At 46.2% G+C, this 27,667-nt stretch overlaps 3 protein-coding genes across 3 annotated transcripts in view; 2 read left to right on the forward strand and 1 right to left on the reverse strand.

The window, feature by feature from the left end:
• The window catches only part of CADPS2 (calcium dependent secretion activator 2), a 508,886-nt gene that overhangs the window by 325,612 nt on the left and 155,607 nt on the right, over positions 1-27,667 (forward strand). The window lies entirely within an intron of this gene.
• FEZF1 (FEZ family zinc finger 1) lies at positions 4,745-7,203 on the forward strand. Its single transcript, XM_054803695.1, has 4 exons — positions 4,745-5,542; positions 5,722-5,856; positions 6,150-6,282; positions 6,899-7,203. Exons 1-4 carry the CDS (start codon positions 4,745-4,747, stop codon positions 7,201-7,203), a joined length of 1,371 nt encoding a protein of 456 aa, XP_054659670.1.
• LOC129199160 (basic proline-rich protein-like) lies at positions 8,709-9,125 on the reverse strand. The gene has a single exon (XM_054809100.1). It carries the CDS (start codon positions 9,123-9,125, stop codon positions 8,709-8,711), a length of 417 nt encoding a protein of 138 aa, XP_054665075.1.

The following is a 27,667-nucleotide window of genomic DNA, read 5'->3' on the forward strand; positions in this document are numbered from 1 at the left end:
CATATATATATAGATTGTCCCCGGAGAAAATGTCAGTGGAGGAAACGCCGAAGTGTTACAACTTAAAACAACCCCACAAAGCCCAAGCGCCTTTGCCCGCGCTCTTGAAGCAGCAGAGTCCGAGGCTGCTGCCCGGTGTGCCCGGGCTCTGCTGCCGCCCTCGCCTCGCCTCGCCGGGGCCGGACGGGCCGGGGATCCCCATCCCCCGTCCCAGCAGCCGGGCGGGCAGCGGCAGGTTCCCACCGAAAAGGACGGCGGTGCTGGATCTCCCGCAACGCCGGCGGATAAACGGGAACCGCGGCTGGCCCACCATCCTGGTAATCCCGGGGTCTGCTTCCCCTCGCTTTAACTCTTTCCCCGGTTAATATTTCGTTTTCCCTTCAAAAGACACCAAACAAGCAGGTCCCGAGTGGGAACGAACAGCGAGCCCAACAGCCAGGGGCTAATTCCGAGTTTTAACAAGCCACAGTCAAGGTGCTTCGCTGCGGCGGGGTCTGCGGGCTGGCGGGCTGCGCGGCGAAAAGGCGCTCCCGGGACACGGGGCCGGCAGCGGAGCTGGGAGCGGAGGCAGCTCTTGTCCCGTGTCGGGGGTAAATCGCCTCTTCACAAAGCCGGCGGCTCGGGAGGGGACTGCGAGGACTGGTATTTAGCGAGAGCAAACCCCAGCTTTTGCAGCGAATCTCTATGGTGGCACTATTAAGGATGATTATTACAATAACAACAACAGTAATCGGGATCTGACCAAGCTCCGTCGGGTCCGCTGGTGCCGCGGCCAGAAGTATTTTTCGTAACCTCCCGAGTCCCTCCACGTTAAGCTCGCCCAGACAAACCGCCCCGGAGCCCGGCTGGTCGGTATCTTCCCTTCCCCAGCCGGCGGGAGCAGGCTCTGAGCGCACGTAGGGAGCTCGCTGCGAGATGCAGCCTGCTCGGGCAGGAGGGCTGCGGTAAAACACTTCCAGGAAAAGATTAATACACACAACAGAAGGTTAGCGGAGTTATTATCCTTTTCAATTCATTTTTTACTTAAAAACGCAATGGAATTATTCATTTTATTAAGGAGGAAGAAATTAAAGATTAGGCTTTAGGCGGTATTTTACCTCCCTCTAATCGCCTCTGGGATCGGATTGGAGTAATCCTGACGACGAGATGAATTCGCCGGTGACTCGGATTTTGAGTACATGTAGAGATACGTTATGATAATAATGCAAGTGAGCAATATCAAGAACATAGCTTAGGAGCGAATGAAACACAAAACCGATTACGGGGAAAAAGAGAACAGCAGCTTTCCCGGGCAGAACACGAAATCAACTCGAGGCAAAACTTTTGCCCTTAATTCCTCCGACGGTTTGTAACTCTGGGAGGCCGGCGGGCCCGCTCCTTCCCCCGCCGGCCCCTTCTGCCGGGACTCGGTACGTGCCGCCAGCCTGGAGAGAGGTCCAGACCCGGGGAGGCTGGTTGAGCCTGCAGCCCGCCGTGCCCCCTGCAAAAAGAAACCAGCCAAGAGGTTACTTTTCTCCACCCTCAGAGCCTGTAAATCTCTCTGCCTCGGGAAAAACCTCCCCGCAGCGGCACGACTGCAGGATATTTGCAGCTCGGCAGATGTGTAACATCGCTAAAAAGATGCGGTCTGAGCGAAAAGCAAAGCTCGGGATAGGTCTAAAAAAAAAAATATATCGGCATTGATTTTAGTAAGTCTGTATTGCAGGCAACTCCAGCACTAGCGAGGCTCCATCTCTGAGACGGAACAGAATGACTTCCCAAAAAAGAAAAATCATTTTAAAAACAGAAAAATACGGCTTTTAGATCGCTATTTAATAATTAGGCACGAACGTAAGGTTCGTTGTGCGGTACGGAAAGAAAAGGAGGCATATCCGTAAAGAAGTAAGGAATAATAAAGCTCCCGCTTCTCCAAGAGTGTATCTCAGTATTGAGCAGGCCAGTATAATTGTAATGGCAGGGCTGTAATTGCTGCTTTGGGATATTTACCCTGCTCAAATGACACTACATATTTTACTTTCAAACACATGTCAAAAAGTCAATCCCAAAAAGACCAGTTAAGAGCAAGCTGTTAACATATTAAGTATATGGGATTTGAAGCCTCTAAAACCCACTCAACAATAATTCCCTTCTTCAGTACCAATCAAGAGGAAATTTGCCTAGATTGAATTAAATGTAAATTGCTCTGAAGGAGGAAACTCTCCTCTGGCAGACACAAAATAAGCGAGAGACACCGACACCCCGGTAGCCCGGGGCAGCTGCCCCATACGGCGCTGGGGGGACACGGCTCCGGCCCCCCCTCAGGTCCCCGAAAGTCGTGTCGTCCCCCCGCCCCGGGTCAGTGACACCGGCCGAGCCGGGGCCGGCGGTGCCGGCTCGGGAAGCAGCAGGTAAGAGGCGGGCGGCTGAGGCAACCCGATCCGGGGCAGCAATTACAGTCTTAACGCCGCGACCCATCTGCCGGGGGGGAGGCGGCAGCCGCGCCCGAGCCGGCGGCCTCCCTCCCCGGCCAAGGGAAAGCAGGGAGCGGGGCCGGAGCGGAGCATCGCAGCCGGGGACCCCGCACGGCACGGCTCGGGTCCTTCCTCCGCCCCACGCTTGTCCGCATGGCTGTGCCCATCCAGGCACCCCCCCGGGGTCAGTCCCAGCTCCTGTCGCCTGCCCCCGGGACACCGAGGGGACGGGACGGACATGGAGGTCGCAGGACGTGCGGGGCGCATCCTCCGCAGCGAGGGATGCCCGGGCCACGGTCCGTCATCGGAGGCCTGTCCCGGGGACGCGGGACGTCTCTTCCTCCGTCCCCCGCAGCTCCCCGATGCTCGCACGGCAGCGCCCGGCTGCGAAGGTACCGCCGTGCAACAGCCGCTGCCTTGTCTTCCTCAAAAGGGGCCGCGGTGACCCAGGGCGGCATCGGCCCGGTCACAGCGCCAAGGGCAAGGATGCCTTCCTCCATCCCTCCCTCGTCGGGGTCCCAGCTCTTCCTCCCTGCTCCCGCTTCCCCTCAAGCGGGTTGTCCTGGGCCAGGGGGGTGGGGGACACACACAGCCTTTTGCAGGTTCCCCAGCTGGTACCCGAGCAGCGGGGGCCGGGCCTCCCTGCCTCGCTGGAGGCTTCTGTCCACCAGCAAGACCCAGGACGTCCTTCCTGAGAAGAGCAGTGCTGGGCCGCTGGATTCTAAGCCGCCCCGTGGGCCCCTCCGCCGGGTGAAGCGGCTGGGACCTGACCCGCGGTGCCCCACCGGCCGCCCGCTCCCGGGGACGGGGACCCTTGGCTGCTCCCGGGGATTTCGGTAGCGACTTCTCAGTCACCAGCCAAGTGAATCCCAGGCCGTCGGCAGGAACGGGAGCTTGTTCTGATCCCGAACTGTCGGGTGGTGGGACAGGGGGTGAATACAGAAAGCCCCTTACCCACCGCTGTCCCTCTCCTTTCCCCGACACCCCATTTCGCTGTAAGTACAAACACCTGGGGCGTTGGAGCTACCTGTCCGGAACAGGGCCGCCGAGCTTCGCTTAAATGCATGGAGACCGCGTCTGCTTAGGTGCACAGATACCTATAAGCAGTGTGTGTGCTGTATATTTCTTCGTGTATCTATACCGATCCTGAGTTTTCGGTACTTGTGTTGTGCATGTATTCTTTAAGAACAGAGATGCTATACTTAGTGTATATGCAGGTTACTTTATATATATATATGGTGCTTCAGATTTAAAAGGCACTCCCTCTTCCTACCTCCTTTTCCTTCTCTTCCCCAGCCCTAGGTTTTGATTCATCCTTTTGCTCACAAGTACTCGTTGGATTTGGCCCGGGTGGTTCCTGCATCCCCAAGCGTTGCTCTCGCCGTCTGTTTGTCGCAAGTTCCCCGCTCATTTGTTTACTGTGTTTTCCAAAAGCTCGCTGCTACCTGACCTTGTTCTTTAAAGCAGTGAGCAGACCAGGAGCAGTCCCAGGAGCAGAGCAGCCATCTCCCTCCCTCAGACACACACACACACCCACGCACAAAGAGAGCTCGGGCTGGAAAGTGGCAAGGAAACAAACAGCTTCCCCTCCAGACGCTTCTTCTGCAGCACCTCGTTTGACAAATACCCCGGCGCTTGCCCTTGAATTGGGTTTCACATCCCTATTTAGCACTTGGACAATGATTTTAGATGATGTCACTTAAAGCCAAACAAGAAAATTGATCTCGGATTTGCTTGGCCTCTAAAGCCTGGTTAAGCAGATTGCAAATGATAATAATAAAAAAGGGAGAGAGAGAGAGGGAGGCAGAGGGGAGAGAGGCAAGAAGGAGGGAGAGACGCCTCCTTCCCTGGGCGGGGGAGGCGCGGGCGCCAATGAAAAGTAGCCGCTTACTGGGGGGGAAAAAACTTTTCCTGTTGACTGTTGGAAGCGAATTGAGCAATTATCTAGTTTACCTTCTCCTCTTGGAAGTTAACGATTGGCGAGATCTTGGCTGCGTTATTGACACAACACTTTCTATTGATAGAAATAAGTAGCGATTGTCCCGAGTCATTGGTGCGCCAAAGTAAACTGTGATGGGCTGGCATGAGTCCACTGGACTGAGAAGGCTGGTTCCGCCGGCGGAGGCTGTGGTGATGGTGGCGGCGGCGATGCTGGTCTCCCTCCTTGCAGATCAGTGACAAGAAAAGGGGCAGAGAGAGTGAAAGAGAGAGGGGAGAGGAGAAAAAAGAAAGAAAAAAAAAAAAGAGGCGTCTACCAAAGCGGCTCAAACCGGGCGAACAAATGCAATCCAGCCATGGACAATAGTGGCCACCACACGGCGACCAAAATCCTAGCGACTCCTCCGGCCAGAGAAAGCCTGTCTGCCAGGAGCAACATGATCAGCACGCCCAAGCCCCTCGCCTTCTCCATTGAGCGCATCATGGCGCGGACGCCAGAGCCCCGCTCCATCCCCGTCCCGCAGCTCCTCCACGGTTCCGTGGCCAAAGGCGACCCCAAGCACCCGCTGCACCTCAACTCCTCCATCCCCTGCATGATCCCCTTTGTCCCGGTGGCGTACGACCCCCTGCCCAAAGCGGCGGTGGCCGGAGCGGAACCCAGGAAGGCTCATTTAGACTCCTCTTCCTCGCCCTCCTTTAGCTGCGGCGATCTCTTGAACTGTGCCCTGAGCTTGAAAGGAGATTTCCCCCGCGATGCCCTGCCCTTGCAGCAGTACAAACTGGTAAGACCCCGAGTGGTCAATCACTCCTCCTTCCACGCCATGGGAGCCCTGTGCTATTTCAACCGAGGCGACAGCCCTTGTCACCCGTCCTCCAGTGTCAACATCCACCCGGTGGCTTCTTATTTCCTCAGCTCTCCCTTGCACCCGCAGCCCAAGGCATACCTGGCGGAGCGGAACAAGCTGGTGCTGCCGGCCGTGGACAAGTACCCGGCGGGGGTAGCCTTCAAGGACTTATCGCAGGCTCAGCTGCAGCATTACATGAAAGAAAGTGCTCAGATCCTCTCGGAAAAAATCGCCTACAAGACCTCGGAGTTCAGCCGCGGCTCCCCGAGCAGCAAGCCCAAAGTTTTCACGTGTGAAGTTTGTGGAAAGGCAAGTAGAGCCGCAGCCCGCCTCCCTTCCCCCTGCTTCCCCAGCCTCCTACCCCCGTCCGTCTGTCCGCCGGGTTGTCGGTCGCTTGCTTGCTTTATTTTTAAACGACAGGTTGCCCTCTCGCCTTCTAATCGCAATTACTATTGTTATTATTTTTTTTGTCTGATTTCACTCTCAAGGTATTTAATGCACATTATAACTTAACTCGCCATATGCCGGTGCACACGGGAGCCAGACCCTTTGTTTGCAAAGTTTGCGGGAAGGGCTTCAGACAGGCGAGCACGCTCTGCCGGCACAAGATCATCCACACCCAGGTGAGCTACCGTGCATCATTCCCTCCCTCCTTCCCTCCCGCCCCAAGACCCCTTCGCTCACGCTTTTTGGGGACCCCGGCGTTGTCCGGCCGCTCCGAGGCAGCGGCGCGGTGCGGGGGGCGGCTGAGCCAGAGCCGCTGGGCGATTTCGTTTGCCCCAAGAGCGGTGGGGTACGGCGGGGTGCCCGGCACTGGGAGCTGCGAGCAGCCAGCTAACACACAAACCTTGCAAACCACCACACAAACGCTGCAAACCAACCAACAAGCCGTGACTTGGCGTTTGTTTCCCTCCAGGAAAAGCCACACAAGTGCAACCAGTGCGGCAAAGCCTTTAACCGGAGCTCGACCCTGAACACACACACGCGAATACACGCCGGCTACAAACCTTTTGTCTGTGAATTTTGTGGCAAAGGATTTCACCAGAAAGGTACTGGTCTCCAGCGTCCTCTCCTTTGCCCGAGGCCCCCCTAGGCGAGGTCAAGCGTCGGGACAATTTGCGACGGGGAGAGGGGGAGAGTTGATTTTGCTTTTAGTTTCTGTTATTAGAGATTTAGGTCGATTTTAAGTATCGTTAGCCTCGGCACGTTTCCTATGGCACGGCCCACGGACTGGGGCAGGGCTTTCGTTTTCGGGGGAGCGCGGGGGAAGCCTTTCCGCGGGTAGAGCCCGTTTTACGTACACCGCAACGCGCAGCTTCCAGCACAGTTCGGGAAACGAATTCGCCGCCTTTTTTCCCCTCCGAGTGCAGGAGTTTGGTTAGTTTTTCTTCCTGGGTTGCTGGAAAGGCTAAACCCAGGGGTTTCGTTTCTGCAATTGATGTGATTTTGGTTTATTCGATAATTCCCTTCTCGTCTGTCAAAGGAACAGCCGCAGGGAGGATGGGGAGAAGAAGCATGTTTGCTAAGAGATCGGCAGTCATTTTCGGCTAAAGCCGAACTCTCGGGATGGGACAAGGTTTGGGGTTTGTGGGGGTTTTTTTTCTTCTCTTTGCAGCGTCCAGTTCTCAGCCCCAGGTCCCTTTGCCCTTCTTGTCTTGTTCCCAGGCAATTACAAAAACCACAAGCTGACTCACAGCGGGGAGAAGCAGTTCAAGTGCAATATCTGCAACAAGGCTTTCCACCAGGTGTACAACCTGACCTTCCACATGCACACCCACAACGACAAGAAGCCCTTCACTTGCCCCACCTGCGGCAAAGGCTTCTGCAGGAACTTTGACCTCAAGAAACACGTCCGCAAGCTGCACGACAGCGCCCTGGGACTGCCCCGGCCCCCCGCCGAGCTGGGGGGGCCCGACCAGCCGCCCCCGCCCGGGCCGCTGCTGCAGGGCCCGCCGCCGCTCCAGCCGTGAGGGGCGGCCGCCAGCGGGGAGCGCCGCTCCGCCGGTGAGAGTTCCCGCCGCCGCCCGCCCGCCTGTTTGCATGCACCTGTTAAGCGGTTTTGTGTATTATGCTCTATATCGCCACTAACGTTTATTGGACTGACTGTTTCCTTTTTTTTTTTTTTAATTTTTTGTTCGTTTTATAAAGACTCTATTTTTTGTTGTCGTTGCATCTCAGGTGGAGAGATGGTTTAAAAAAAAGAAAAAGCGACAAGCCAATTTCTGCTGTATTTATTTGGGATCTGTATTACCCGAGTCGGGAACGCTGCACCACTTTAATTATTTCGATGTATATATATTTCCATTGTGTTGATCCTGCCCTGTCTCCGCTGCCTGCTGGTTATCCCCCCCTTCTTGGTTTCCTCTTCTCCCTCTCCCCCCCCTAAATATCGTATCTATATGGACAGAGCTGGTTCGCTATGTACTGATTTGAATTTCGGTTTGATTCTTGCACGTGAAGAAAAAAAAAAAATTCGTTGACCTGGTGGAAATAAATATTTGAACACGAGTGACTGCGGCGACGGGGGCTGCGGCTCGGCCGGGCGGGCGGGGAGCGCGGCGCTGGTGCTGTCTAACGGCAAACCTCTCCCGCTTCCTTGCCAAAACACTGAAACAACCGCTAAAGACTTTAATTAAGAGGGGTAATTAGTTCGGATTGATCAAAGCCGGGTTGTTATGTTATTAGCTGCTCAGCAGACTCTGCCAAGCCGAGCCTTGAAAGCAAAGCTTGCTCGTCGGTGGGCGCCTGAGGAGCGGCGGGAGGGGGTTGCTGGGTTTGTAAACCACCTCACACACACACCCCTTCTCCCGGGGTAACTGAAACAGGCATGAGAAATGGGTGCTGCTCCCGGGAAGAACAGGGGTACCTGCTCACCCTGCTCTTGGGCTCGGAGGCCCTTTCCGGGCGGGGGGGCCGTGCTTCTCTGGGGCAGGGCCGGAGGGGCCCGGGGAGAAGCGCAGGGCGCCCGGCGGGCGGTGGGGGTTTGCCCCGCTCTCGGGGGACCTGGCGGTCACATCTGCGGAACCGCTCCGGATCGGACCCCTCACAAACGTGTGATTTGGTCCCGCGGGACATCCCTGCTCTTGCCTAGGTTTTGCAGCACCTGGAGCCCTTCCTGCGTTTTGGCTGTACGGGAAGGAGCGAGACGCGATGGTTATAACCGTGCCTAAAGCGTTACATACAGGAGAGGGATACCCGTTCGCAGGCGCCGCTCCCGCCCCCCTCCCCGGGCCGCCCCTCGCAGGGGTGTTTGCAACCAGCGGGTCCGGCCTTACAGTTTAGGCCGGCGGCACTTGTCTCACCACCGCGCGCCTTTGAAGGTGGCTGAGAGGGGAAGCGAGTCTTTCTCCTTTCACACATCTCGGATTACCGAAGTAATCCTCTGAACGGACGACTGTACTTGTAAAAAGCAAAGCAACAGGTCGGATCTACAGCTGAGCCGGACTCCCGCGGCACCCCGGCAGGGCTCAGCCCCTCACGGAGCCTGGGGGAACCGAGGGGACGAGCCGTTTCCCTCCCGTGGAAAAGCAGCCCGGAGCCCGGCTGGTGATTTGGGCGGAGGGACTTCAGTGCAGCCCATTGATACACGTGGGGGGCCCCCGTGGAGCGGGGTCTCCGCTTCGGAGACCTCGGGGAAACGGGGAGCCGCTCCCCGCTCTTCCACGCTGCTTGGCGGCGGCGGGGGCAGGCGTGGGTGGCGGAGGTAGCGGGGTGCGGGAGGTGAGTGACCAGCTGAAGTGACCCCGGGTGAGACGGGAGGCGGGCTGGAAGGGGGCGGAGAGGAGAGGGTCCTGCGGCGAGAGGGGGACAGGCTGGGTTTCCCCTGAGGATCCGTCCCTCTGGTCGCTTCCCTTCCAGCTCTGCCCGGCTCCCGAGGCCAGGAGAGGGTCATTCAGGCTTCAGCAGGGATAAATTCCTCCCAAAACAGGTGACTGCAGTGCATCGCTAGTTCCTATTCTTTCCTTGCTTGCCAAAGGTAAACTTTTGCAACATGTAACAAAAGGCAAGATGTCCCAAAGATACCACTGAAATTTTGTAGGTGTGCCATTTCTTTGAGCCTCTGCTTGAGTGAAATAAATAGACGCAGAAGTCCAACTTTTCTTATTGCTCAGCAAGCGTGACAGTACAAGATACTGCAACTATCTTGGCAAGGTGCTAAGTATCTTCATTTTATAACTCTTTTCAACAGTTTAAAACTGTTCAAGCACTGCAGGTATACTGGAACAGTCACAGAAGTATTTTGTATCATGACAAAATGATAAGAATGTAAATATATGATGAAATGAAAGGAGAATCTAATCTGGCCACCTTGTAATGAGTATGTAACCTCAGTCTTAAACATCTATGTGAGGCCTGAAGACACCACAGAAGACTGTGGGCTCTGGTTACTCAGGTGCCTGGCAATTCTTTATTCCACCATGTTTCTTCAGACTGTTTCGAAGCGCTGGGAGAAATGAGGGCTCAGGCTTCCCCAGGCAGCGGCAGTTAATTTATTCCTTTTGTATGGCTAGAGAAGGAGAGAGAATTTCCAATGGTGCTTGACCATAGGCCATTTGCAGGTTTATAAACAGAAATCTGTATTTTGCCTTCCCTCCTGTAAAAGATCTGCAGCCACTGCATAATCTGGGTTCTTCTGTGTCTTCCTGATGAAAAATGCTGTTTTGCTCAGGAACTCCTGTGCCTGAGTGACCACGTTTTGAAATGGAGTGGAAATGAGGCACTCTAGTTTTATTCCAAGGTGAAGTAGAGAAAGTCAGTGATGGGCATGGATAAGTGTTTCTCCTTCCTAGATTTCTTGAGGTAAACGTTACAGACGTGGGACTTCACAGGGAGATAAGCATAGCTCATTTGTTATTTTGCTATATAAAACCATGTTTGTGTCAAAGGCTGGGATTAATACATGTCTCGGAAGGCCTGCACAGCATTACCTTTCATTTCCTGTCTTTCAAGATTAATCCCAGGTTAAGTGAATTTCTAGTTAATGGTCAGAGGCAATTCAAAGCTGTGAAATCATCACGAGAGACAAAAGCCATAATTTCATATACATCCAAGGTTAGAGGTGTTAACAGCTCTCCTTACCCCAGACAAGATTAATACTTTTTTTTCTTTTTTTTTTTTAAATTGTGAATAATAGGAGAAATGGAGTCATCTTTACATAAAGGAAAGGTTATATGTTCTGGTTGTGCTTGCCATCCAGCATCGTTGCCATATTATCCGCATCCTGTGTGACAACTGGTCAGCCTCATTCTACCAGTCCCTCGTGGATGCTGTGAGGAAAGAGCGTTAGTGTATTTATATCTGCTAAAACAGCTGTAGAGCTGGGCATTAACATCCTGACCACACTGTAGCCCACCCCCCATCAGTCACAACAGCTTCACTTTAGTATGGAATAAAAGGGAGACAAGACTGGTGCGTATGGGACCCCGGAGCAAAGAGCCCTTGTAAAGGAGGAGCTGTTTGTTGCCCTCTACCCCTGTCCTGGATTTCTCAGATGGGACTGAGCAAGGAATTTCTTCTGTGCTTGTCAGATGCTACAGTTACGTTAACATGCGTCAATGCTGAAAGCGCCGTCTATCTGGAAGAGCTACCAGAATTACCAGTGCTGCCATACATTGCTGTAGAAATAAAATAATAGCAACAGCAGGATCTTCTCACAGAGTCAGATATGAAGTTCTTTCTGAAGATTAAATGGTACTGGCTTTGCTTTACTACTGCTATGACTTTTTTTTAAAGAAAAATCCATGCATGTCAAAATGTAAACTGAGCACAAAACTTTCCAATAGCTATCCAACACCATGTTGCACTTCACCGGTTGTTAAATAGAAATCCAACACATCTCAAGGCACGTAAAATGGATATTAGACAGTATTCAGTCAATGAAGCATTTTGGTTTTAATTTTCCTTTTTTTTTTCTTTTTTTTCTGTATTACCACAGTGGTGAAAATAGAGAGACTAAATGTGTCACAAACTCATCTGGAGCCAGCTCAAATGAAGGCAGGTTGGTCACAGCCTAGTACCAGAACAGTTTAATTGGACAGTGCATGAAAACTAGAAATTGTAAAGGTCCTACTCTGCACCTCATTTGCCACACAGAATGGGACGGTCACCATTTTGTTCTTTGGTACTTGGCAAAGAAAACAGGTACCAGATTTGTGCCTGGCATTTTGACATGCTAATCTGAAATAATTTTAACTCTGTAGGTATGTAAATCTTTCCACCCACTGGCTATCTGGCTCCTGGTTTGCTCAGGTACCATCCTCACAGCGGGAGAATCGTGTTGTACCTTGCTGGCAACCGTAGCAGTAACAATTCAGTAGTAATTCCCACCTCTCCTGTAAAAGCAGTGGTAGTTTTAGCTCCTGTAAGAGCAGTGGTAACTCCAGCTCTGCTCCATGCTGGGTCCCCCTTCTCCTCCCGGTCCGAGGCTGCAGGCTGGATTACTTTTGGATGATCCCTTAGGGGCTGCACAGCACACTGCGACCCCCTGCAACGCTGGTTGGACTCACCGTTACTCCCGTGGGTTTGCAGAAAGTTGTTATTTTGCTTCAGTAAACTGCAACACGTGAAACAATACAAAACTCCTCATTTAAAACCTCTGGTGGCATTATCAAGTATCAGCAGTGTCTACCTTCAGTCCTCCTTTGAAGCTTTCATGGAAGTTATTTAATGGCTATGCTGTTCAGTCACTCTGTTGTAATCAAATCCTTGCATATTTGATTAGGCACAGTATTAAATCCAATAACCGTGCCTGTGGAAATACAAAAACTCCTCCCTTTCTGCTTTTGAGATGGCTGATTTTTCACCACCATTGTTACGTGATTTCCAAGAAATCATCTTCAGTTACCAATCAATTAAAACATATAGAGAAGCTGTTTTTCTGTTTGTGGGGTTTTGTTTGGTTGGGTTTTGGTTTTTTGTTTTTCCTGATGAATTTTATGAAAAAGTTTTATTTTGGGTGGAAAATGAAAGAGTGGTACTTTGCAAATGTAAGTGTGAGCAACTTATCTGCAACTGCACAGGTAGGTTAAACATTTATTTTCAGGGATGGGACTGTAAGATTCAGCTGCAGACTGACACAGCACGTAAGAGAAATCTTGATTCATGGTACTTTAGCTTAGAGGGATTAAATACAACTGATGACACAAAATAAACCTTTCTGAAATATTTCTAAACTACCTGTTAACCTCTTGATATTACCAAGAAACACCTGAAGGTTTATACCTCCACATAAAAACCTTGCCTATTTCAGATTTAGAAGAAATAATCTTGAACAAGAACTTTATTTCTAAATAACAATGATGAAAAACCCTTGGATAATAAATACGTTCAGATGAATATTTTTTTCCTGAAGAAGCAAGAATTTGTAAAAGTAATCTCTGCTGAAGAAGGAAAACAAAATTTGAACCACAATATGTTCACAAAAAATAATTGTTTAGCTTTAACTAGAAAAGGCTTGATTGATTGTTTCTTTTCCTGTGTTCGCCAGAAAATAAAAAAGAAATGGCAATCTTATTTTTTAACCTACTATATTGTAAAGGAACAATACATTGGCTTTTAAAATAAATAATAAATAATTATCATGAGGAATGCAGGAATCACATAATCTTTTTATCTTTTATGTTTGCCAGCAAATACATTAATCTACATATCATAAATAAGAATACATCCTGAAAAACCACTTTGGGCAACTTTAACTGAATACTAAAACCTGAGGACAAATACTTGCTTATGTCCAGTAATGCTTTTGCATCCTGTGAACCTGGGAAGTGCAAGAGATACAGAGAAATGAATTTAGATTACAATTTTCAATTTATGGGAACATCCAGTTTGAAGAGCTACAGTAGAACTGGCTAGAACAGTTAGGTAAAGACCAAAACAAATTCATAATTACTTTGGTGGACAACCTGTAATTATTATGATTTCACATAATAAAGTTGTGGACTGTTTTGATTTGCTAGTCCCTAAAAAGCAGAGACACCCTTCCCTACAAACAGTGTTTCTTCTGTTCTTGTGGAGCATGCTGGTTCTCTAGGTATGTTCTTCTCACATACCTTTAGAAATGCAGTGTACAGTTACATTTTTTGTGAAAATATTGAATTACATAAGGATTATAACAACAGCAGAGGCTGAGTTACCCCAAAACAGATCTGCCACAAGACAGGCAGCTGAGTCCTCAGCAATGCAAAACTCATATTTCTTGAAAAAGCAGTCAGAAATTGTTCTAAACCCTCCTCGACATTGAATGCTGTTGCGTGCCAGACTGACTTGTAGCGGAAGTTACAGTGGGAAAAGAGCTACTTTAATTTATGCAAGCAAATGAGTACGGCACAGCTGAATTGCATTTACTATATTTAACTTACATCTGTCTCTGTACTAATTACGGAGGGTGCTACTTTATAAGAATTTTTTTCTCAATCTTTTTGTAGAAATTTATTTGACAAATAAGCATTTATAACTCTCTGTAGAAGTTCACAAGTAGATTTTGGTATAACATAAGCATAAAAACTTGTTGTATTGGAAGGAATTTGCTTGAAACCAGAGATAACCAGCTTAAGGTTATGGAGGAGTCTGCTGGGTTGGGTTCTTGCCTGAGGAGGTCACACTCACATTCAAATGCCCCCTCTGCTTCACGTGGTTCCAAGCACTTCAGTGGTGTCTGTCCCGTGCTGTAGAGTCAGTGTGTCTGTTTTGGTCTTTCCTGCTTTCCTTGGACTGCTGCTCTTTGTGTAAATGACAAACAGTCATAGGATCAGAGAGAGAGTTGGAGATTGGACTTGGGTCCCAGATCTGCAGCATGGGATCAGCCCAACTGCAGGTGGTCAGTACCCATATTTTCCAAGAGAACCACCCTGTAAAATGTGGATTAATTAAAAATGATCTTACTATGCTTAAGCAACTCCTTAGCAGATAGAAATCATTTAAATTGGATGCCAGGCGTCTCAGGAACATTTCCTAGTTCCCAGGCTGTTTGCTATTCCAGATTAATGGAATTAAGTTTTCATTCTGTGAGTGTCAGAAAAGGACTGTTGGGTGGGCTTATGATACTTTTGAAAGATCTTGGTTTCACCCTAGTGCACAAGGAAGATAAATGCTGGAATTATGAGATTATTTGCTAACCAGAATTCTTGCTTTCCCAGCCAGTTTTGTTGGTCATGCTCTTTGTATGAGCCATCTGCTTCTCTTGCAGACCTCTTAGCCTGGTCTTTTTTCATTTCTTAAGGAGTGTGAAGCACCAACTTGTAAAGTGTCCCACAGTCTTATCCAAGGTTTAGATACAGTTACCCCTACCTCCTGTTTTTAATCAAGTGGTTGCCAAACACCACATGGAGTAATTAGGTTATGAATCGTTCATTTTCCAGATTTTTGTTTTCTTTTTAGCAAAGTTCAGTCTTGTTCAAGGCATGAGTCAAACCAGCCTGTCTACCTTGGGCAATGCTTACACTAAAATTTTGGGTACCTTAACAGGAAGCAAATGAACATAAATGTCTGTATTTTCTACATCACCATCATGGTTCAGCCTGGTTGGCAGCTAAAACCCCACAGCTGTTTGCTCACTCCCCCTGCTCAGTGGGATGGGGAAGACAATCAAAAAGAAAAAGGTGAAACTCATGGGTTGAGATAAAGACAGTTTAATAGGACAGAAAAGGACGATGATAATGATGATGATATTGTTATTATAATAATATATAATATATATAATAACAACAACAGCAGCAACAACAACAATCATAATCATAGAATATACAGAACAAGTGATGCACAGCACAATTGCTCATCACCCGAAGCCAATGCTCAGCCAGTTCGTGAGCCGCACTACCTCTCGGCCAACTCCCCAAGTTATATACGGAGCATGATGTCATATGGTATGGAATATCCCTTTGGCCAGTTGGGGTCAGCTGTCCTGGCTGTGTCCCCTCCCAACTTCTTGTGCATCTCCCCCACCTTCTCGTTGGCAGGGCAGTATGAGAAGCTGAAAAGTCCTTGACTGCTTGGCAGCAACTAAAATATCAGTGTGTCATCAACATTATTCTCATCCTAAATCCAAAACACAGTGTTATACAAGCTGCTAGGAAGAAAATTTAACTCTATCCCAGCCAAAACCAGGACAACTGTCAGTGGAGAGACATAGGTGCCTCTAGCAGCATGACAAAGAGATTCAGTCCCTCCCATGGTAGGTACTGCCTTCCCTGCAGACAGTTTGCAGTTCTTCCAGCAGCCTCCTGAAGCAATCCAGTTACCGAAGCACCCCTCTTCTCTATTGCAACTTCTGCGAGGACAACAGGAAATCCCAGGAAACGGCGCTAGTGACCACTTTTTGCATAGTAATTTGGCAGTGAAGTTGCTTATCCACATAGCTGGAGGATGGGCAGCTGTACCCTGCTTTGCTGCACGGGTTGTCAAAGCAGTTCCTGTTTCTAGTAGCTAGCACAGCTGAGGGGACAGAAAGGTTCTGGATTCTTCAGTAAAGAAAAATTAAACACATGGGAGACTTCTCTTGGTTCTTTAAGAAATATCTCAAAATTGATTTAGATTTATTGAATTATTAAGACTTTGCAACTATTTGGAATAATCAGGAAACTTGTCCTTTGTTTGCTTTTGAAAAAGGCTCTTCCTTGGAGGGGAATTTCTTTTGGATATCTGTACCTCTCCAACAAAAATAGTATTTGAAAATTAACACTACTGGAGAATGAATGTATTTACCTAGCAAAGGCTAGCATAAGCAAATCTGACTATATAAACCTCCCCATATTTCCCACTCACATACAATACTTTGGGTTGTATGAAGCCACATAAAAGGGAATGCTTCTTGCTTTATCTGTGAAACATTTGCAACAAGTGCAGACAACCTTCTTGACACTTGGATACCTATCAACCTCTTCAAATGTTTGAGAGCCATCATACCCATACCTTATACCTGGGAAGCCAAGAGGAGAGGAAGTGCTGGGAGGAATCTCACGGTGGTCTCGAGGCTGCTGGGGCTGGATCAGATGTGAAGCTGAGACCTAGTCGAGCTGGTGGCCATGACTGCAGACCCACTCCTGCTTTCTTGCCTCTTCCCCCCAATGGGGACCTGAATTAACCAGCAGCCCATGTGCCAGCATGAACTCACGGTGAGTCATTTGACATCTCTTCAATGTGGCAGTTGCACTTGTAGGGGGGTGTGATCCATTCACAGTGAAGAACTGCAGTGTGGAGACCCTTGATCTCAAGCACTGGGGCTCCTGCCAGGCTGTGATACTGAAGAGCTAACATAAAATTATGCTGTTCTGATCACATTGAGGGTCTCTGGAGTTTGGGTGAGGGATTTTTTTGTTTTGTTTTATTGTTGTTTTGTGGGGGTTTTTTGTTTTGTGTGTGGTGTTTTGTTTTTTTTTTTTAACTAAGAGTGGAATTTAAATCCTATTAAAGTGAATGGAAAACCCCCCTCTCTCTCCTTTGAGTTCAACTGGTCAGATAAGACAATTTTTGGTAGGCAATTATCCTGTGTTATCAGGAATCTAAAAAAGTAAGATATGGTTCATGGTACCTTAATCTGTAAGTAATCATTTTCCATTTCCATGGGGATTTCCTCGCTGTCAGGAACACCATATCCTAATTGATCTGTATGTTCTCAGGCATCTTAGAGTTTTACTCTGCTACTGTTTTTTAAAAATCTGGTGATACACTGGTAATCTGTTTTCTTGTAAAAGTGAATTCTTCAGTATGAGCAGCAGAAAATCTTTACAATTTAGATACAGATTTTGTAATCCACTTCTGAAAATGCATCTAATAATGAAAAGTGATGTCTATTTTTTAATAGAATAACTTATTTTTATTAAGAGCTTAGACAGAAGCTTCTTAGAACTTAGATTTTGCCACCAAATTCAGTGGAACAAGCATGAGACAGGGGTATTTGAAAGATGATATGAACATTCTGAAATATTATCCACTTCACTATCTAATTGTTTTGTAAAGATGTTATGTTAAAATCCAAATATAAGCATTCTGAAGATAGAAAGATAGGAAGATGGAAGTGTATCCCCAAAATCCCAAATATTCTGTTTATATCTGTAAAAATGTTTGGGCATCAACAATGGTGGGTAAAGTAAGGCACACAATATTTTCCACTCACAAAATGTTGCCATGCTATAGTCCATTTTGAAATGTGCTGCTGAACAAATATTTATAGATAATCCTGCATTTTTTGAGTTAGTAGTCTGATCTCTTCAATAGATATCTGGGCAGTGTCATTCTGCTGCAGACATATACCATGCAATCAGCCTTATAGTCACAGTGGGATACTGCTGCTAATTGCAACAGTTGTAGCTCAGAATAAGGTAGCAGCTTCTCAGTGAGATCTAAACAAATTAAGGTTAAATTTAAATGAATCAGAAAAAAAACCCCAAACCCCCAAAAAACAAACCACCAACAAAACAACTGTCGCTTTTATAATTCATTAGCTATTAACACTAATAACACTGTAAAGAGATTGCTAATTTTCTTGTGATATATTGTATAGGCTATTAACCAGTAAAAGGGAGTAGGTTTCAAGTGTGACTTGATGGCTTAGGGATCTAACTCAGGTCTTCTTTGAGCTTTCTGAGGATAGATCCCTCGATATTCAGGCACAGTCAAGACTGAGCTCTCATGGGTTCCTTGTGAGGGAGTATCACATCTGTTTACTTTGTCTCTTTGTTTTCCCAAACCAGGAGATTTTCCTGGTCTTTGCCATGAGGAAAGATGCAAGGGTTCAGTATCTATGAATTGAGAAGGTGTTTTGTTATTGGCTCCTTCTGTCCTGAACCTTCATCACACCAGTGAAGGAACCCGTTGTCAAGGAAGACAGATGGAATTCAAAACTGTGTTGTTTTTTTTTTAAATCCTCATCTGACCACTAATGCCATCATTTTATATTTGTCCATATTAAAGACAGAAGTGGGTCATAACAAGATATCCTTGAATGATATACTCTTTTAATTAAGAGGAGCATGGTCCTCATGATGATGAGGTGGGTGACTAGAGCACCTGTTCTGGCTATAAAACTCTGTAATATGTAGCAGATCCCTCCCTGCTCTGAAGAAACAGTCTGAGTTAGGCTTTTGCACTGGAATTACACTGATCATGTCTAAGATTGTAGCTAAGCACAAAGAAACTTGGCATGTAAAACCAGACATAGGAGAAAATCTTCATTGTTAAAGTCACTGACAGATCCTGTCATCTCTGTGAAATCCAATTGAACTAAATCTTTGCTTGATGATTCAGCTGTGAAGGGCAGAGATTTAAGCAATTGTTTTCTGTAGCTGGTAATTGAAAGCAAACAGTGGAAATTCAGTGGGAAGTTTTTGGGAAAACCCAAGATTAGAAACTTGTTTTTCCCATAATTTCCCTTTGCATAAGTAGTTAACTCTTCCTCCCCACTCCGTTCTCACCCTCTCACACACAGAGAGAGGAAAAAATACATTATGTATACTCATTCAAACCTGCAATTGTATACTCATTTTGCGCCTGGGGCTTTACAAATTCCTGTAGAGTGCAGGTGTCTGTGTCTTACTCACCATCCCAGCCTGAATCCCTGGTCCTGTCAGGGACCCTTGCACATGAGCACGTGGCTTGCATGAAGTCCTCCTATTCAATGCAGCATCAGAATGGAAACTGCTCATAAATAACACTGTCATGGAGACATAGACTCTGCTTTAGCAAAAGGAAAACTCTGTACAGGTCCTGACACACAACCACGTGACTGGTTATATTGGCTAATTCCAAAATAGTTGATTAAATAGAGCTGGGGACCCCTCTTGGGCACTGAAACTCAGTTGTCCGTACTATCAGATGATAATGTTAGTTCAGTCATTAGCATGGTTTAGTGTGGGCCAGCCAAAACAACTCCCAGGCATGGTTAAGGGATTAGTATTGGCCAGACACCATTCCCACTGGGCAGGCTGGATGCAGCCACTCTATTTTGGGAGGGTAAGAAAGTTGAATAATATAGATACAGGTTGGTTTTGTGCCAACTAGGTTAAGTGCCTGCAAACCAGCCCAGTGCGTGTTTTACTTACTAACACAGGGGCAGCTATTGTGTATGCTTGTGCTTATGCAATTTAGGTGGTGTTTCCATGGAATGGCTGGATTGATTGCAGATCTACAGGAGGAAAAAAAACCCCAGCTGTGATGGGCATATAGAGCATGTCCAAGCCAGCAGTCTGCTCCCTCATTTTCTGGGGAGTGCTGAAGGGAGGACTGGACTGAAAATTTTAAGAAGCTTTGAGAAGCTGCTAGGGCTTCTTCAATCATATGGTCCATTCAGGCATGGGACCATGTTTTCGGTGCTGTCTGGTGTGATGACACAGGCCTGAAGCAGCATTTAGAAGGTTGTTATATATATTTTTCTATACTCACGATGTCTCCACTTTCCAGTATTTAGTGTCACTGATTGTATAAAAAGTGATAAGCCTGACTGAACATGTCCTGGGTCAAACTGTTCACAGCAAGGGAAAATGACCTAGAAATATTCAAACTAAACAAGTGTTACAAGCAAGACTTCAAAATACATGCATTTTTTTCAGGAATTCTGTCCAACAGATACAGAGAATCATTGGAAAACATTTCTTTTGGTTCTTTGTCTGACACTAATCTTCCCTAAGATAAGGTGTTCACAGCCTAATTATCTACCAATGATCTGCCTGTCCAGACTCCCCTTAGAGTCACTGGAGAGAAATAAGCATTTCTAGAGCATGATCCATCTCCTCTAAAACTGGTTGCCTGAACTGTGCTTTAGATGTGTTTTCTTTTTTTTTTTTTTTTTTTTTTTCATGGAGTATAGAAGGAGTAATGATAATCAGCTTGGGGTATATGTCTATAGTTGTAAGCACTCAGTGCTAAGTTGGCTGAATATTGCCTTCCTGTGCCTTTCCGGTAGGCACATGGCCACATGCACCAGTTACCTAATTCCACCCACATACTGTGCATTCTTCAGAAAATAGATGGCATTCAGAAATGCCATGACTAATTATTCTTCTTAATAGCAACAATACCCTCTGTTTTCAAATTTATTTTTTTTTTTTATTTCCTCAGCTGTGAGATGTCCTTTACCAGCAGAAGTTTTAGCAAACATATCAGCCTTCATGTGCCATTTGCAGGCATGTCTTCCTACATGGAAAAGTAGAGCAATGCATTTCCTTTGGTGGTGATCTTGGCATTCTCCTTCTATGCTGTGTTGGGTTTGCGTGGCAAGGTTTTGGTAGCGGGTGGGCTACAGGGGTGGCTTCTGTGAGAAGCTGCTAGAAGCTTCCCCTGTGTCTGACAGAGCCAATGCCAGCCGGCTCCAAGACGGACCCGCCGCTGGCCAAGGCCAAGCCAATCAGTGCCTCTGTGATAACATATTTAAGAAGGAAAAATAACAGTTAGAGAGAGCTTTTGCAGCTGGAGAGAGGAGTGAGAAGATGTAAGAAACTCTGCAGACACCAAGGTCAGTGCAGAAGGAGGGGCAGGAGGTGCTCCAGGCGCCGGAGCAGAGATCCCCCTGCAGCCGGTGGTGAAGACCATGGTGAAGCAGGCTGTCCCCCTGCAGCCCACGGAGGAAGGATGAGGGGGTGTAGAGATTCCACCTGCAGCCCGTGGAGGACCCCACGCTGGAGCAGGTGGAGGCACCTGAAGGAGGCTGTGACCCCGTGGGAAGCCCATGCTGGAGCAAGCTCCTGGCAGGACCTGTGGCCCTGTGGAGAGAGAAGCCCATGCCAGGGCAGGTTTGCTGGCAGGACTTGTGACCCTGCGGGGGACCCATGCTGGAGCAGTCTGCTCCTGAAGGTCTGCACCCCATGGAAGAGACCACGCTGGAGCAGTTTGTGAAGGACTGTAGCCCGTGGGAAAGACTCACGTTGGAGAAGTTCATGAAGGACTGTCTCCCGTGAGAGGGACTCCATGCTGGAGCAAGGGAACGATGAGAGGAGTCCTCCCCCTGAGGATGAAGAAGGGGCAGAAACACCGTGAGATGAACTGACCGTAACCCCCATTCCCCGTCCCCCTGTGCCACTGAGGGGGGAAGGTTGAAGCCGGGAGTGAAGTTGAGCCCGGGAAGATGGGAGGGGTGGGGGGAGGTGTTTTAAGAGTTGATTTTATTTCTCATTGCTCTACTCTGTTTTGCTTAGTAATAAATTAGATGAATTCCCTCTCTAAGTTCGGTCTGTTTTGCTCATGACGATAATTAGTGAGTGATCTCTCCCTGTCCTTGTATCCACCCACAAGCTTTTCATTGTAGTTTTTCTCCCCTGTCTGGTGAAGGAGGGGAGTGAGAGAGCGGCTCTGGTGGGCACCTGGCCTCCAGCCAGGGTCAACCCACCACATATGCTTTCTGCGTTGTATACCCTGTTAATCAGACTTCCCAAAAGATAATAGTCTCATGGTACGGGCTAAACTTTACCTATCTTCTTTCTCAAGAGATGCAGCTTATTTGCATTTCAACATCCATTTTAAATGTCGTCTTTTTTTCTGGATCTGTTTAGGTATTTGTATATGCTTTACCACAACGCAGTTCCCAGTTTGCATGGTAGCCAAAAGGAAGAAAGTTTCACTGCTGCTACATTACTTTTTTTGGAGATGTCCTTCAGTTGTGTGCCCTGTACAACCTGTTTCTTCTGTTCGTCTGTACAGGATACTAATGTAAAATGCTTTGCTTTGTGTTGCTTTGTACATAGCTTCCCTAATGACACACATTCCTTTTCTGCATGATAGAATCCACATCTGCTAAAAATCTGTAGCAGCTTTGCTAGATGATTCTATTTCTAAGTTGGAGTGTCTGGTGCCACACTGCTGCATTTTGTGCGTGTGTGATTATTTGCTGGTACTACCCTTCTGGTTTATAATATGCATGTCACTGGTGCTAGGGAGTATTTCTCTCTGTTCTTCTGAATAGCTTGATCTGGCTTTCTGATGATTTTTTCTAATATGAAATTGTCCTATGTTAGTGATTTCTTTTGCATTTTTTTTGAGTGTCATTCTCTTGTGATCTTTATCATCATGTCACATTTATCAGTGAAATAGCTATCTTGTATTAATAGGTATAACTAGGTTACCCACTCAGTAGCTGCCTCTGTGGGTTCCTGATTTCTTTCATAGAAAACACTTCTCTGTATGAAGGGTCTTTTTTCTTGACAAAACAATAGGACTCAAATGGCATAAACAACCTATCTGATTTTTTTCCCCTCTGCTTCAGTGAGCTTGCCACTTGAGACCCTTGCTCTGCTGATATCTCTGTCTCTTTGCCCAATACTATTCGGAAATGAGCAGCTTCCCGGATTGCAGACCACTTAGCTGCTTCAGATCCTGCACAGATTAACACCATTAACTCCTTCCACTTAGTTCAGCTCTCTTCAGCGGCTTCTGTTTTCTAAAGCCCTTGCGGAACACATTTCTGGCATCAGTCTGTACAACAGCCATGGTCAGTTATTTTTTTTTCTGCTGATACTATACTGTCTTGGTGAGACTGCTTATGGCAATGGAGATCTGTGGATGGATACTCTGAAAGGTCTGTGAATAAACAGCAATTTGAATATTATTCTTGTACCCTGTTCATGCCTGTCACGTTACCTCAGGGCTTAAACTCTTACTGGAGCCCAAAGTCCCAGCTTATCCCTACTGCCCATGTGTTGGGCATCTCCTACACCTGCCTTGGAGAAGGTCAGCTGGCTTCCCACTTGGGAAAGGTAAAACATGTGGGGGGCCTGGGTCATGCCTGAGCTCTTCCACTATAATTAATATGGTTGCAAAATGGCCTGGACCACACGTGTCTGGGACCTTAGACTAGCGTGTGGCACCTAGACTTGAGTGTGGTTACTAAAACCATGTCAGAAATACACTTAAACAGAAAGTGAGCAAAACAGTAATTTACAGTCAGAATAATACAGAATCTAAGCACAGAGACAGTAATTTCCTAAAAACTTCATAACATCAACCATACTTAAACACAAAGCCTGTGTGACAGAAAAAAACAGAGGCAAAAGTATATGGGTAGGAGGCTTGCGGAATTATTTGGCATTGGCATGCATCTTTTCTCTTTGCTCCATGACTATTTCTAATTTAAAATAATTTTCAGTAATAAAAATGAAGGGATACAGATTTTGTGTCGAACAGCAGTAAATGATTTCTAAAACATGAGAGCTAAATCATGGGTACGTTGTCAGGATACTCCTCAGGTAAAAGTAGTTGTTGGAATATGGGAGGGGAAAGAGTACTTAAAAGAGAGGGGGTTTGTGTGTGGCATTAGTAACTTCTGGTTTAATTGTGAGTTAAGACTAACATGACCAACCTGTATTAAAGAGGGAAAATTAAGGGTTTAAGCAAGATCAATTTGCTGGTGAAAAATGAGTTTGGTTGTCAGACCTCTGTCGTCGGGGAAGTACATCTGTTAATTAAACACAGTTCGGCAGAACGGCAGCAGCGGAGCGTGTTCTGGGGTGATGTGCCTTGGCAGGATCTCTGCTCCCACAGAAGCAGCTTTGGGCTGGATTCTAGATAGCTGGAGTGGCTTGGGAAGAGGCTGTGGTGCCAGGAGTTTTCTTCCTCTGTGCGAGGAAAAGACAAATATTGCTCGCAGCTGCTATGTTTCATCTCTAATAAAGCTCTGGCTAGTAATGATTGCTCTTTGTATTTTCCAGAGCCAGAAAGGAGGCTCATGCTCTTTTCACAGGCTCTTGGATTTCCTCACCATTTTTTTTCAGCTTCTAACAGAAAATGAAACACCATAAATGTCAGGTAGTAATTGAATGACAGCAATGTGCAGGGAAAAAATGACAGAAGAGCTTAAAATCAAATGAAAAGCTTCTCTTTTTTGATAGTTAGTTGCAATGAGTGATGTTATTAGGCAGAAATGATAAAAGATGACTTTTTAAAAACAGTATCTGGATGTCGATGAAGAGTGCAGTCCTTACACATTTGCAGGACTTGCCTTTCTTCTTGTGCTGTTCTTCTAAAGAGGAAAGGAGGAAAGTCAGCTTATGAGAGACACTAATCTCAGTGACTGAGTTCAGTTCCTGGTACAAGAACCCCAGTTACTTGAAATGTTCCCATCCTCAAAGAGAGAGGTTTGACCTCAAGAGTAGGTGTCCAATGGAGCTAAGATTGTGTGAAAAGCTTCCTGATGGGAACCAAGACTACGCAAGTGGCTTGCTTTCTCACAGAAGAGAGAGAAATCTTGTGGAAATTAGAGTTGAAAGATACTTCTGAAGAAGATAGGAAATCAGTCTAATCACAGATTTGTGAACTGGAGGTAGATGAACAGGTTGCATTGGATAATCCTTTAAAACTTAGGGATCAGAGGAGTCCTTTAGAGGTGGACTCAGCACTCAACAGGGAAGTTTGGAACTCAAGGGCAGGAAAAGACAGCAGGTGGCAGAAAGGGAGGGCGATTCATGGATGAAAGCAGCCTATACCAAGGCTTTTCCAAAGAAGTCCTCTTTCCTGTAAGTTGGGTGAGACTTTTGGATACCTAGCAGCCTGGTCATGGCAGTGACAGTAGCTCCAGTCATGCTGCACATCTGAACTTCTAAGCGATGGTGCATGTGCATGCACGGAGAAGTTCTGTCATGGACACACAGTAAATGTGACGTATCTGGGAAGCGTCAGCCCTGCTTTGCACATACTGGGCAGCTGATTTGCACCTGCCCGACAAATTCAGCACATCCTAAGTGCTTGTCTACTGCACATACGCACAGTGTCTGTACAGAACATGCATCGTGGAGTCTACTACAAGGCTCAGGCAAAAATACAGTCTGTGGCAGAAGACTTTTGGTATTACCTTTTGCCTTCAAAACCCTTAACTGGTACCCTAATTTTGGATGAGGACATACACAGGACTGATCTGTCCCTGCTTCCCAATCCTCTCCCTGTCCAGGACTACGCCCCTCATCCTTCCAAACCCCAGTGCTGCCCTGCATTCTCTGTTTTGCAGACAGAGATGTGACAGATCTCATTATATGTGGCTAAAATGCTAGTTTGCAGTTGTAGAACCTCAACAGATGGTTCTGTACATCATTTGTGTCACTGTAGTATCTGGGAGGCTTAGTCATGAACCGGGCCATCCTCCCTCCCTCATGCAGGTACCGCACAGACATAGGACTTGGCCCTGCCTTACCCAGCTTATTCCTGAAAGAGGAGATGAGGAACAATAAATGGATATTTACTGTAATCTAATATTATCCAGTACATAATCTATTATTATCTGGTACATTGTACATGATTCTGACCATTCTCTAAAGCTTGTGAAATCTCCAAGAACTGGACAACTATTTAAATTAATTTTGCTTGTTTACACTTTTAGTACCCAAATAGAACAGACAAGCAAGGTTTAAAAGTGTTTTTTAAAGTAGTTAAGGCTATTGGAGAATTACTAGTCAGTAATCACTACTAATAAGCAACAGGTAATTTAGGGTAAGAATCACAATTGATACTCAGCCCTTAAAAAATTGCCTGTTACTTTGTTATGATCTGTACAGGTGCCTTTCATTTTTAAAACAAGCAAATGCACGATGAGTTTCAAGGATGGGGCTAGAAGCAAAATCCATCTTAAAATGCATGATTCATCTACATTCAGGAGTTGACTGTTTTAACAATACGATAACACAACCTTTACTTCACTGAAAGGAGATACTCTCTAAGCAGGGGAAACAAAATAGGCAGTTCAAATGACTACATGGTCATGGTCAAATAGAAGGGACAAAGCCACTGTAACAAATTCACTTTATTCCTTATAAACAACTCCAGATTTTTTAAGAAAAAAAATGTGCTCAGAAAAAAGCATGTTTTTTTCCTGATTATCTCCTCGAATTCAGCATCTCTTTTGTTAGAAAATTGTTGTCAGTTGAGGTTTAAAAAAAAAAAAAAATTTGGTGCCATCAAGTGGAAATATTCTGTATTGCTGAGAAGAGCTGGCAAAGTGGCAGTGCTTCATTAGATATACCAGCACTTTAAACCGTTGCGGTGGAAATGTTTTCCTCATTGTACACATTATATCCTGGTCTAAAATTGGCAAGAAATCCCACCTGTTCACATGTTTTAGGCACCAATATCCTCTCCTCTCACACATGGCAAAAATCCTTTGTTTTTTGACAAATCACATTTACGGCTGTATTAAAGACTGTTCCTCTCTGTTTTTGCGATATCCCTGCTGTCGACGTGGCAGTGTGCTCCCGGCAGGAACATTACCTATTGCCAGATCCCCATTCCAGAGCACAGCGGTCCCTCTGAGGGAGCTCTTCTGCAGAGCCAGCCAGCAGTCAATGCTATGTGTTGAATTTGTTCCAATGTGCAGGGATTAAAAGTCACATTCCTTTGCATTTCTAAATTTCTCATGGCAAACACTTTTTTTCTTTTTTTTTTTTTTTTAAATGTAGGATCACCTGCCAGGAGGGAAACTCATTCTGGCAAGTCCCCTTGCAGCGGTCCAAGAAGCCCCTCAGTGTTTCACCTCTGTTCTGGACTTACCCTACTCTCACACTGGAACTGGCAGAGCAGAACGTCACTTGGAGGTGGGTGATGCTTGACACTGCCTAAGCTGCTTGTTCGCTGAATGCTGGTCAAATCCCTCGGCTTTATGTTAGGGAGGAATTGCACGGGATAAACTTCAGCTCAACAGAAAGAATAGTCACGGGTTTCAGAGACCCATGCCACTTAAAAAATACATTTCCTGCCCTCTGGAGGCTTCTTTTTCAATATCAAGACACCTGGATTAACCTAACTAACTCAGGATTTTGTGTTATTTTTACTGAGTTTTTCCATGGCTATTCCAAATGTCTTTAAAATAAACATTTAGATATTTATTATTTTAAAAACATTTGTTTATAAACTGAAGTAATTTTATTTTTGAATGTTAATAATCATTCAAAATAAAAGTTTAATTTTTGCTGAACCAAGATTCTTGAGTTCAAACTGAATGATCAAAATCTTTGAACTCTTTTGTTAACTGAAATATTGGAAAAACTCTTCACTTTGGTCACTTCTCTTTTTTTTTTTTTTTTTTTAAATTTCTGAACTGTTATTACACCGAAGTATGTTGTTTCTTTTATATTCAGGGAGATCACTCTTGCCATCAGTTATTATATATCAAGGGTAATGTACTATAATGGTTGGACTCGATGATGTTAAGGGTCTTTTCCAATCTAAATGATTCTGTGATCAACTACCACATTTTCTTCTATGAGAGCAAAATTGGTAGATTGTATTATTTTAATTAAATTCAGAAGATAGTCTCTCTGTACATACACACATGCACATACTACATATACACATGTATGTATGTATTTATAAAAAAAATATCTCCATGTTTTGGCATCACTGACAAACTACTCTCCTGAAGCATTATAATATTCCATAATTCTAAATCCATAATAATGGATTTAGACCAACATACTATATTATACTCTGCTGGGAAGGTATGACAAACTCTAGCGTGTCATTGCTATGTTT

The sequence above is a fragment of the Grus americana genome, chromosome 1, assembly GCF_028858705.1.
Source record: "Grus americana isolate bGruAme1 chromosome 1, bGruAme1.mat, whole genome shotgun sequence".
NCBI classification, from domain to species: Eukaryota; Metazoa; Chordata; class Aves; order Gruiformes; family Gruidae; genus Grus; species Grus americana.

Bases quoted from the DNA above. Each gene is read 5' to 3' on its own strand.
- LOC129199160 (XM_054809100.1), bottom strand. From the start codon at position 9,125: ATGACCCTCTCCTGGCCTCGGGAGCCGGGCAGAGCTGGAAGGGAAGCG.
- FEZF1 (XM_054803695.1), top strand. From the start codon at position 4,745: ATGGACAATAGTGGCCACCACACGGCGACCAAAATCCTAGCGACTCCT. The intron at 5,543-5,721 runs GCAAGTAGAGCC...TTCACTCTCAAG, and splicing joins CGTGTGAAGTTTGTGGAAAG to GTATTTAATGCACATTATAA. The intron at 6,283-6,898 runs GTACTGGTCTCC...TCTTGTTCCCAG, and splicing joins CAAAGGATTTCACCAGAAAG to GCAATTACAAAAACCACAAG.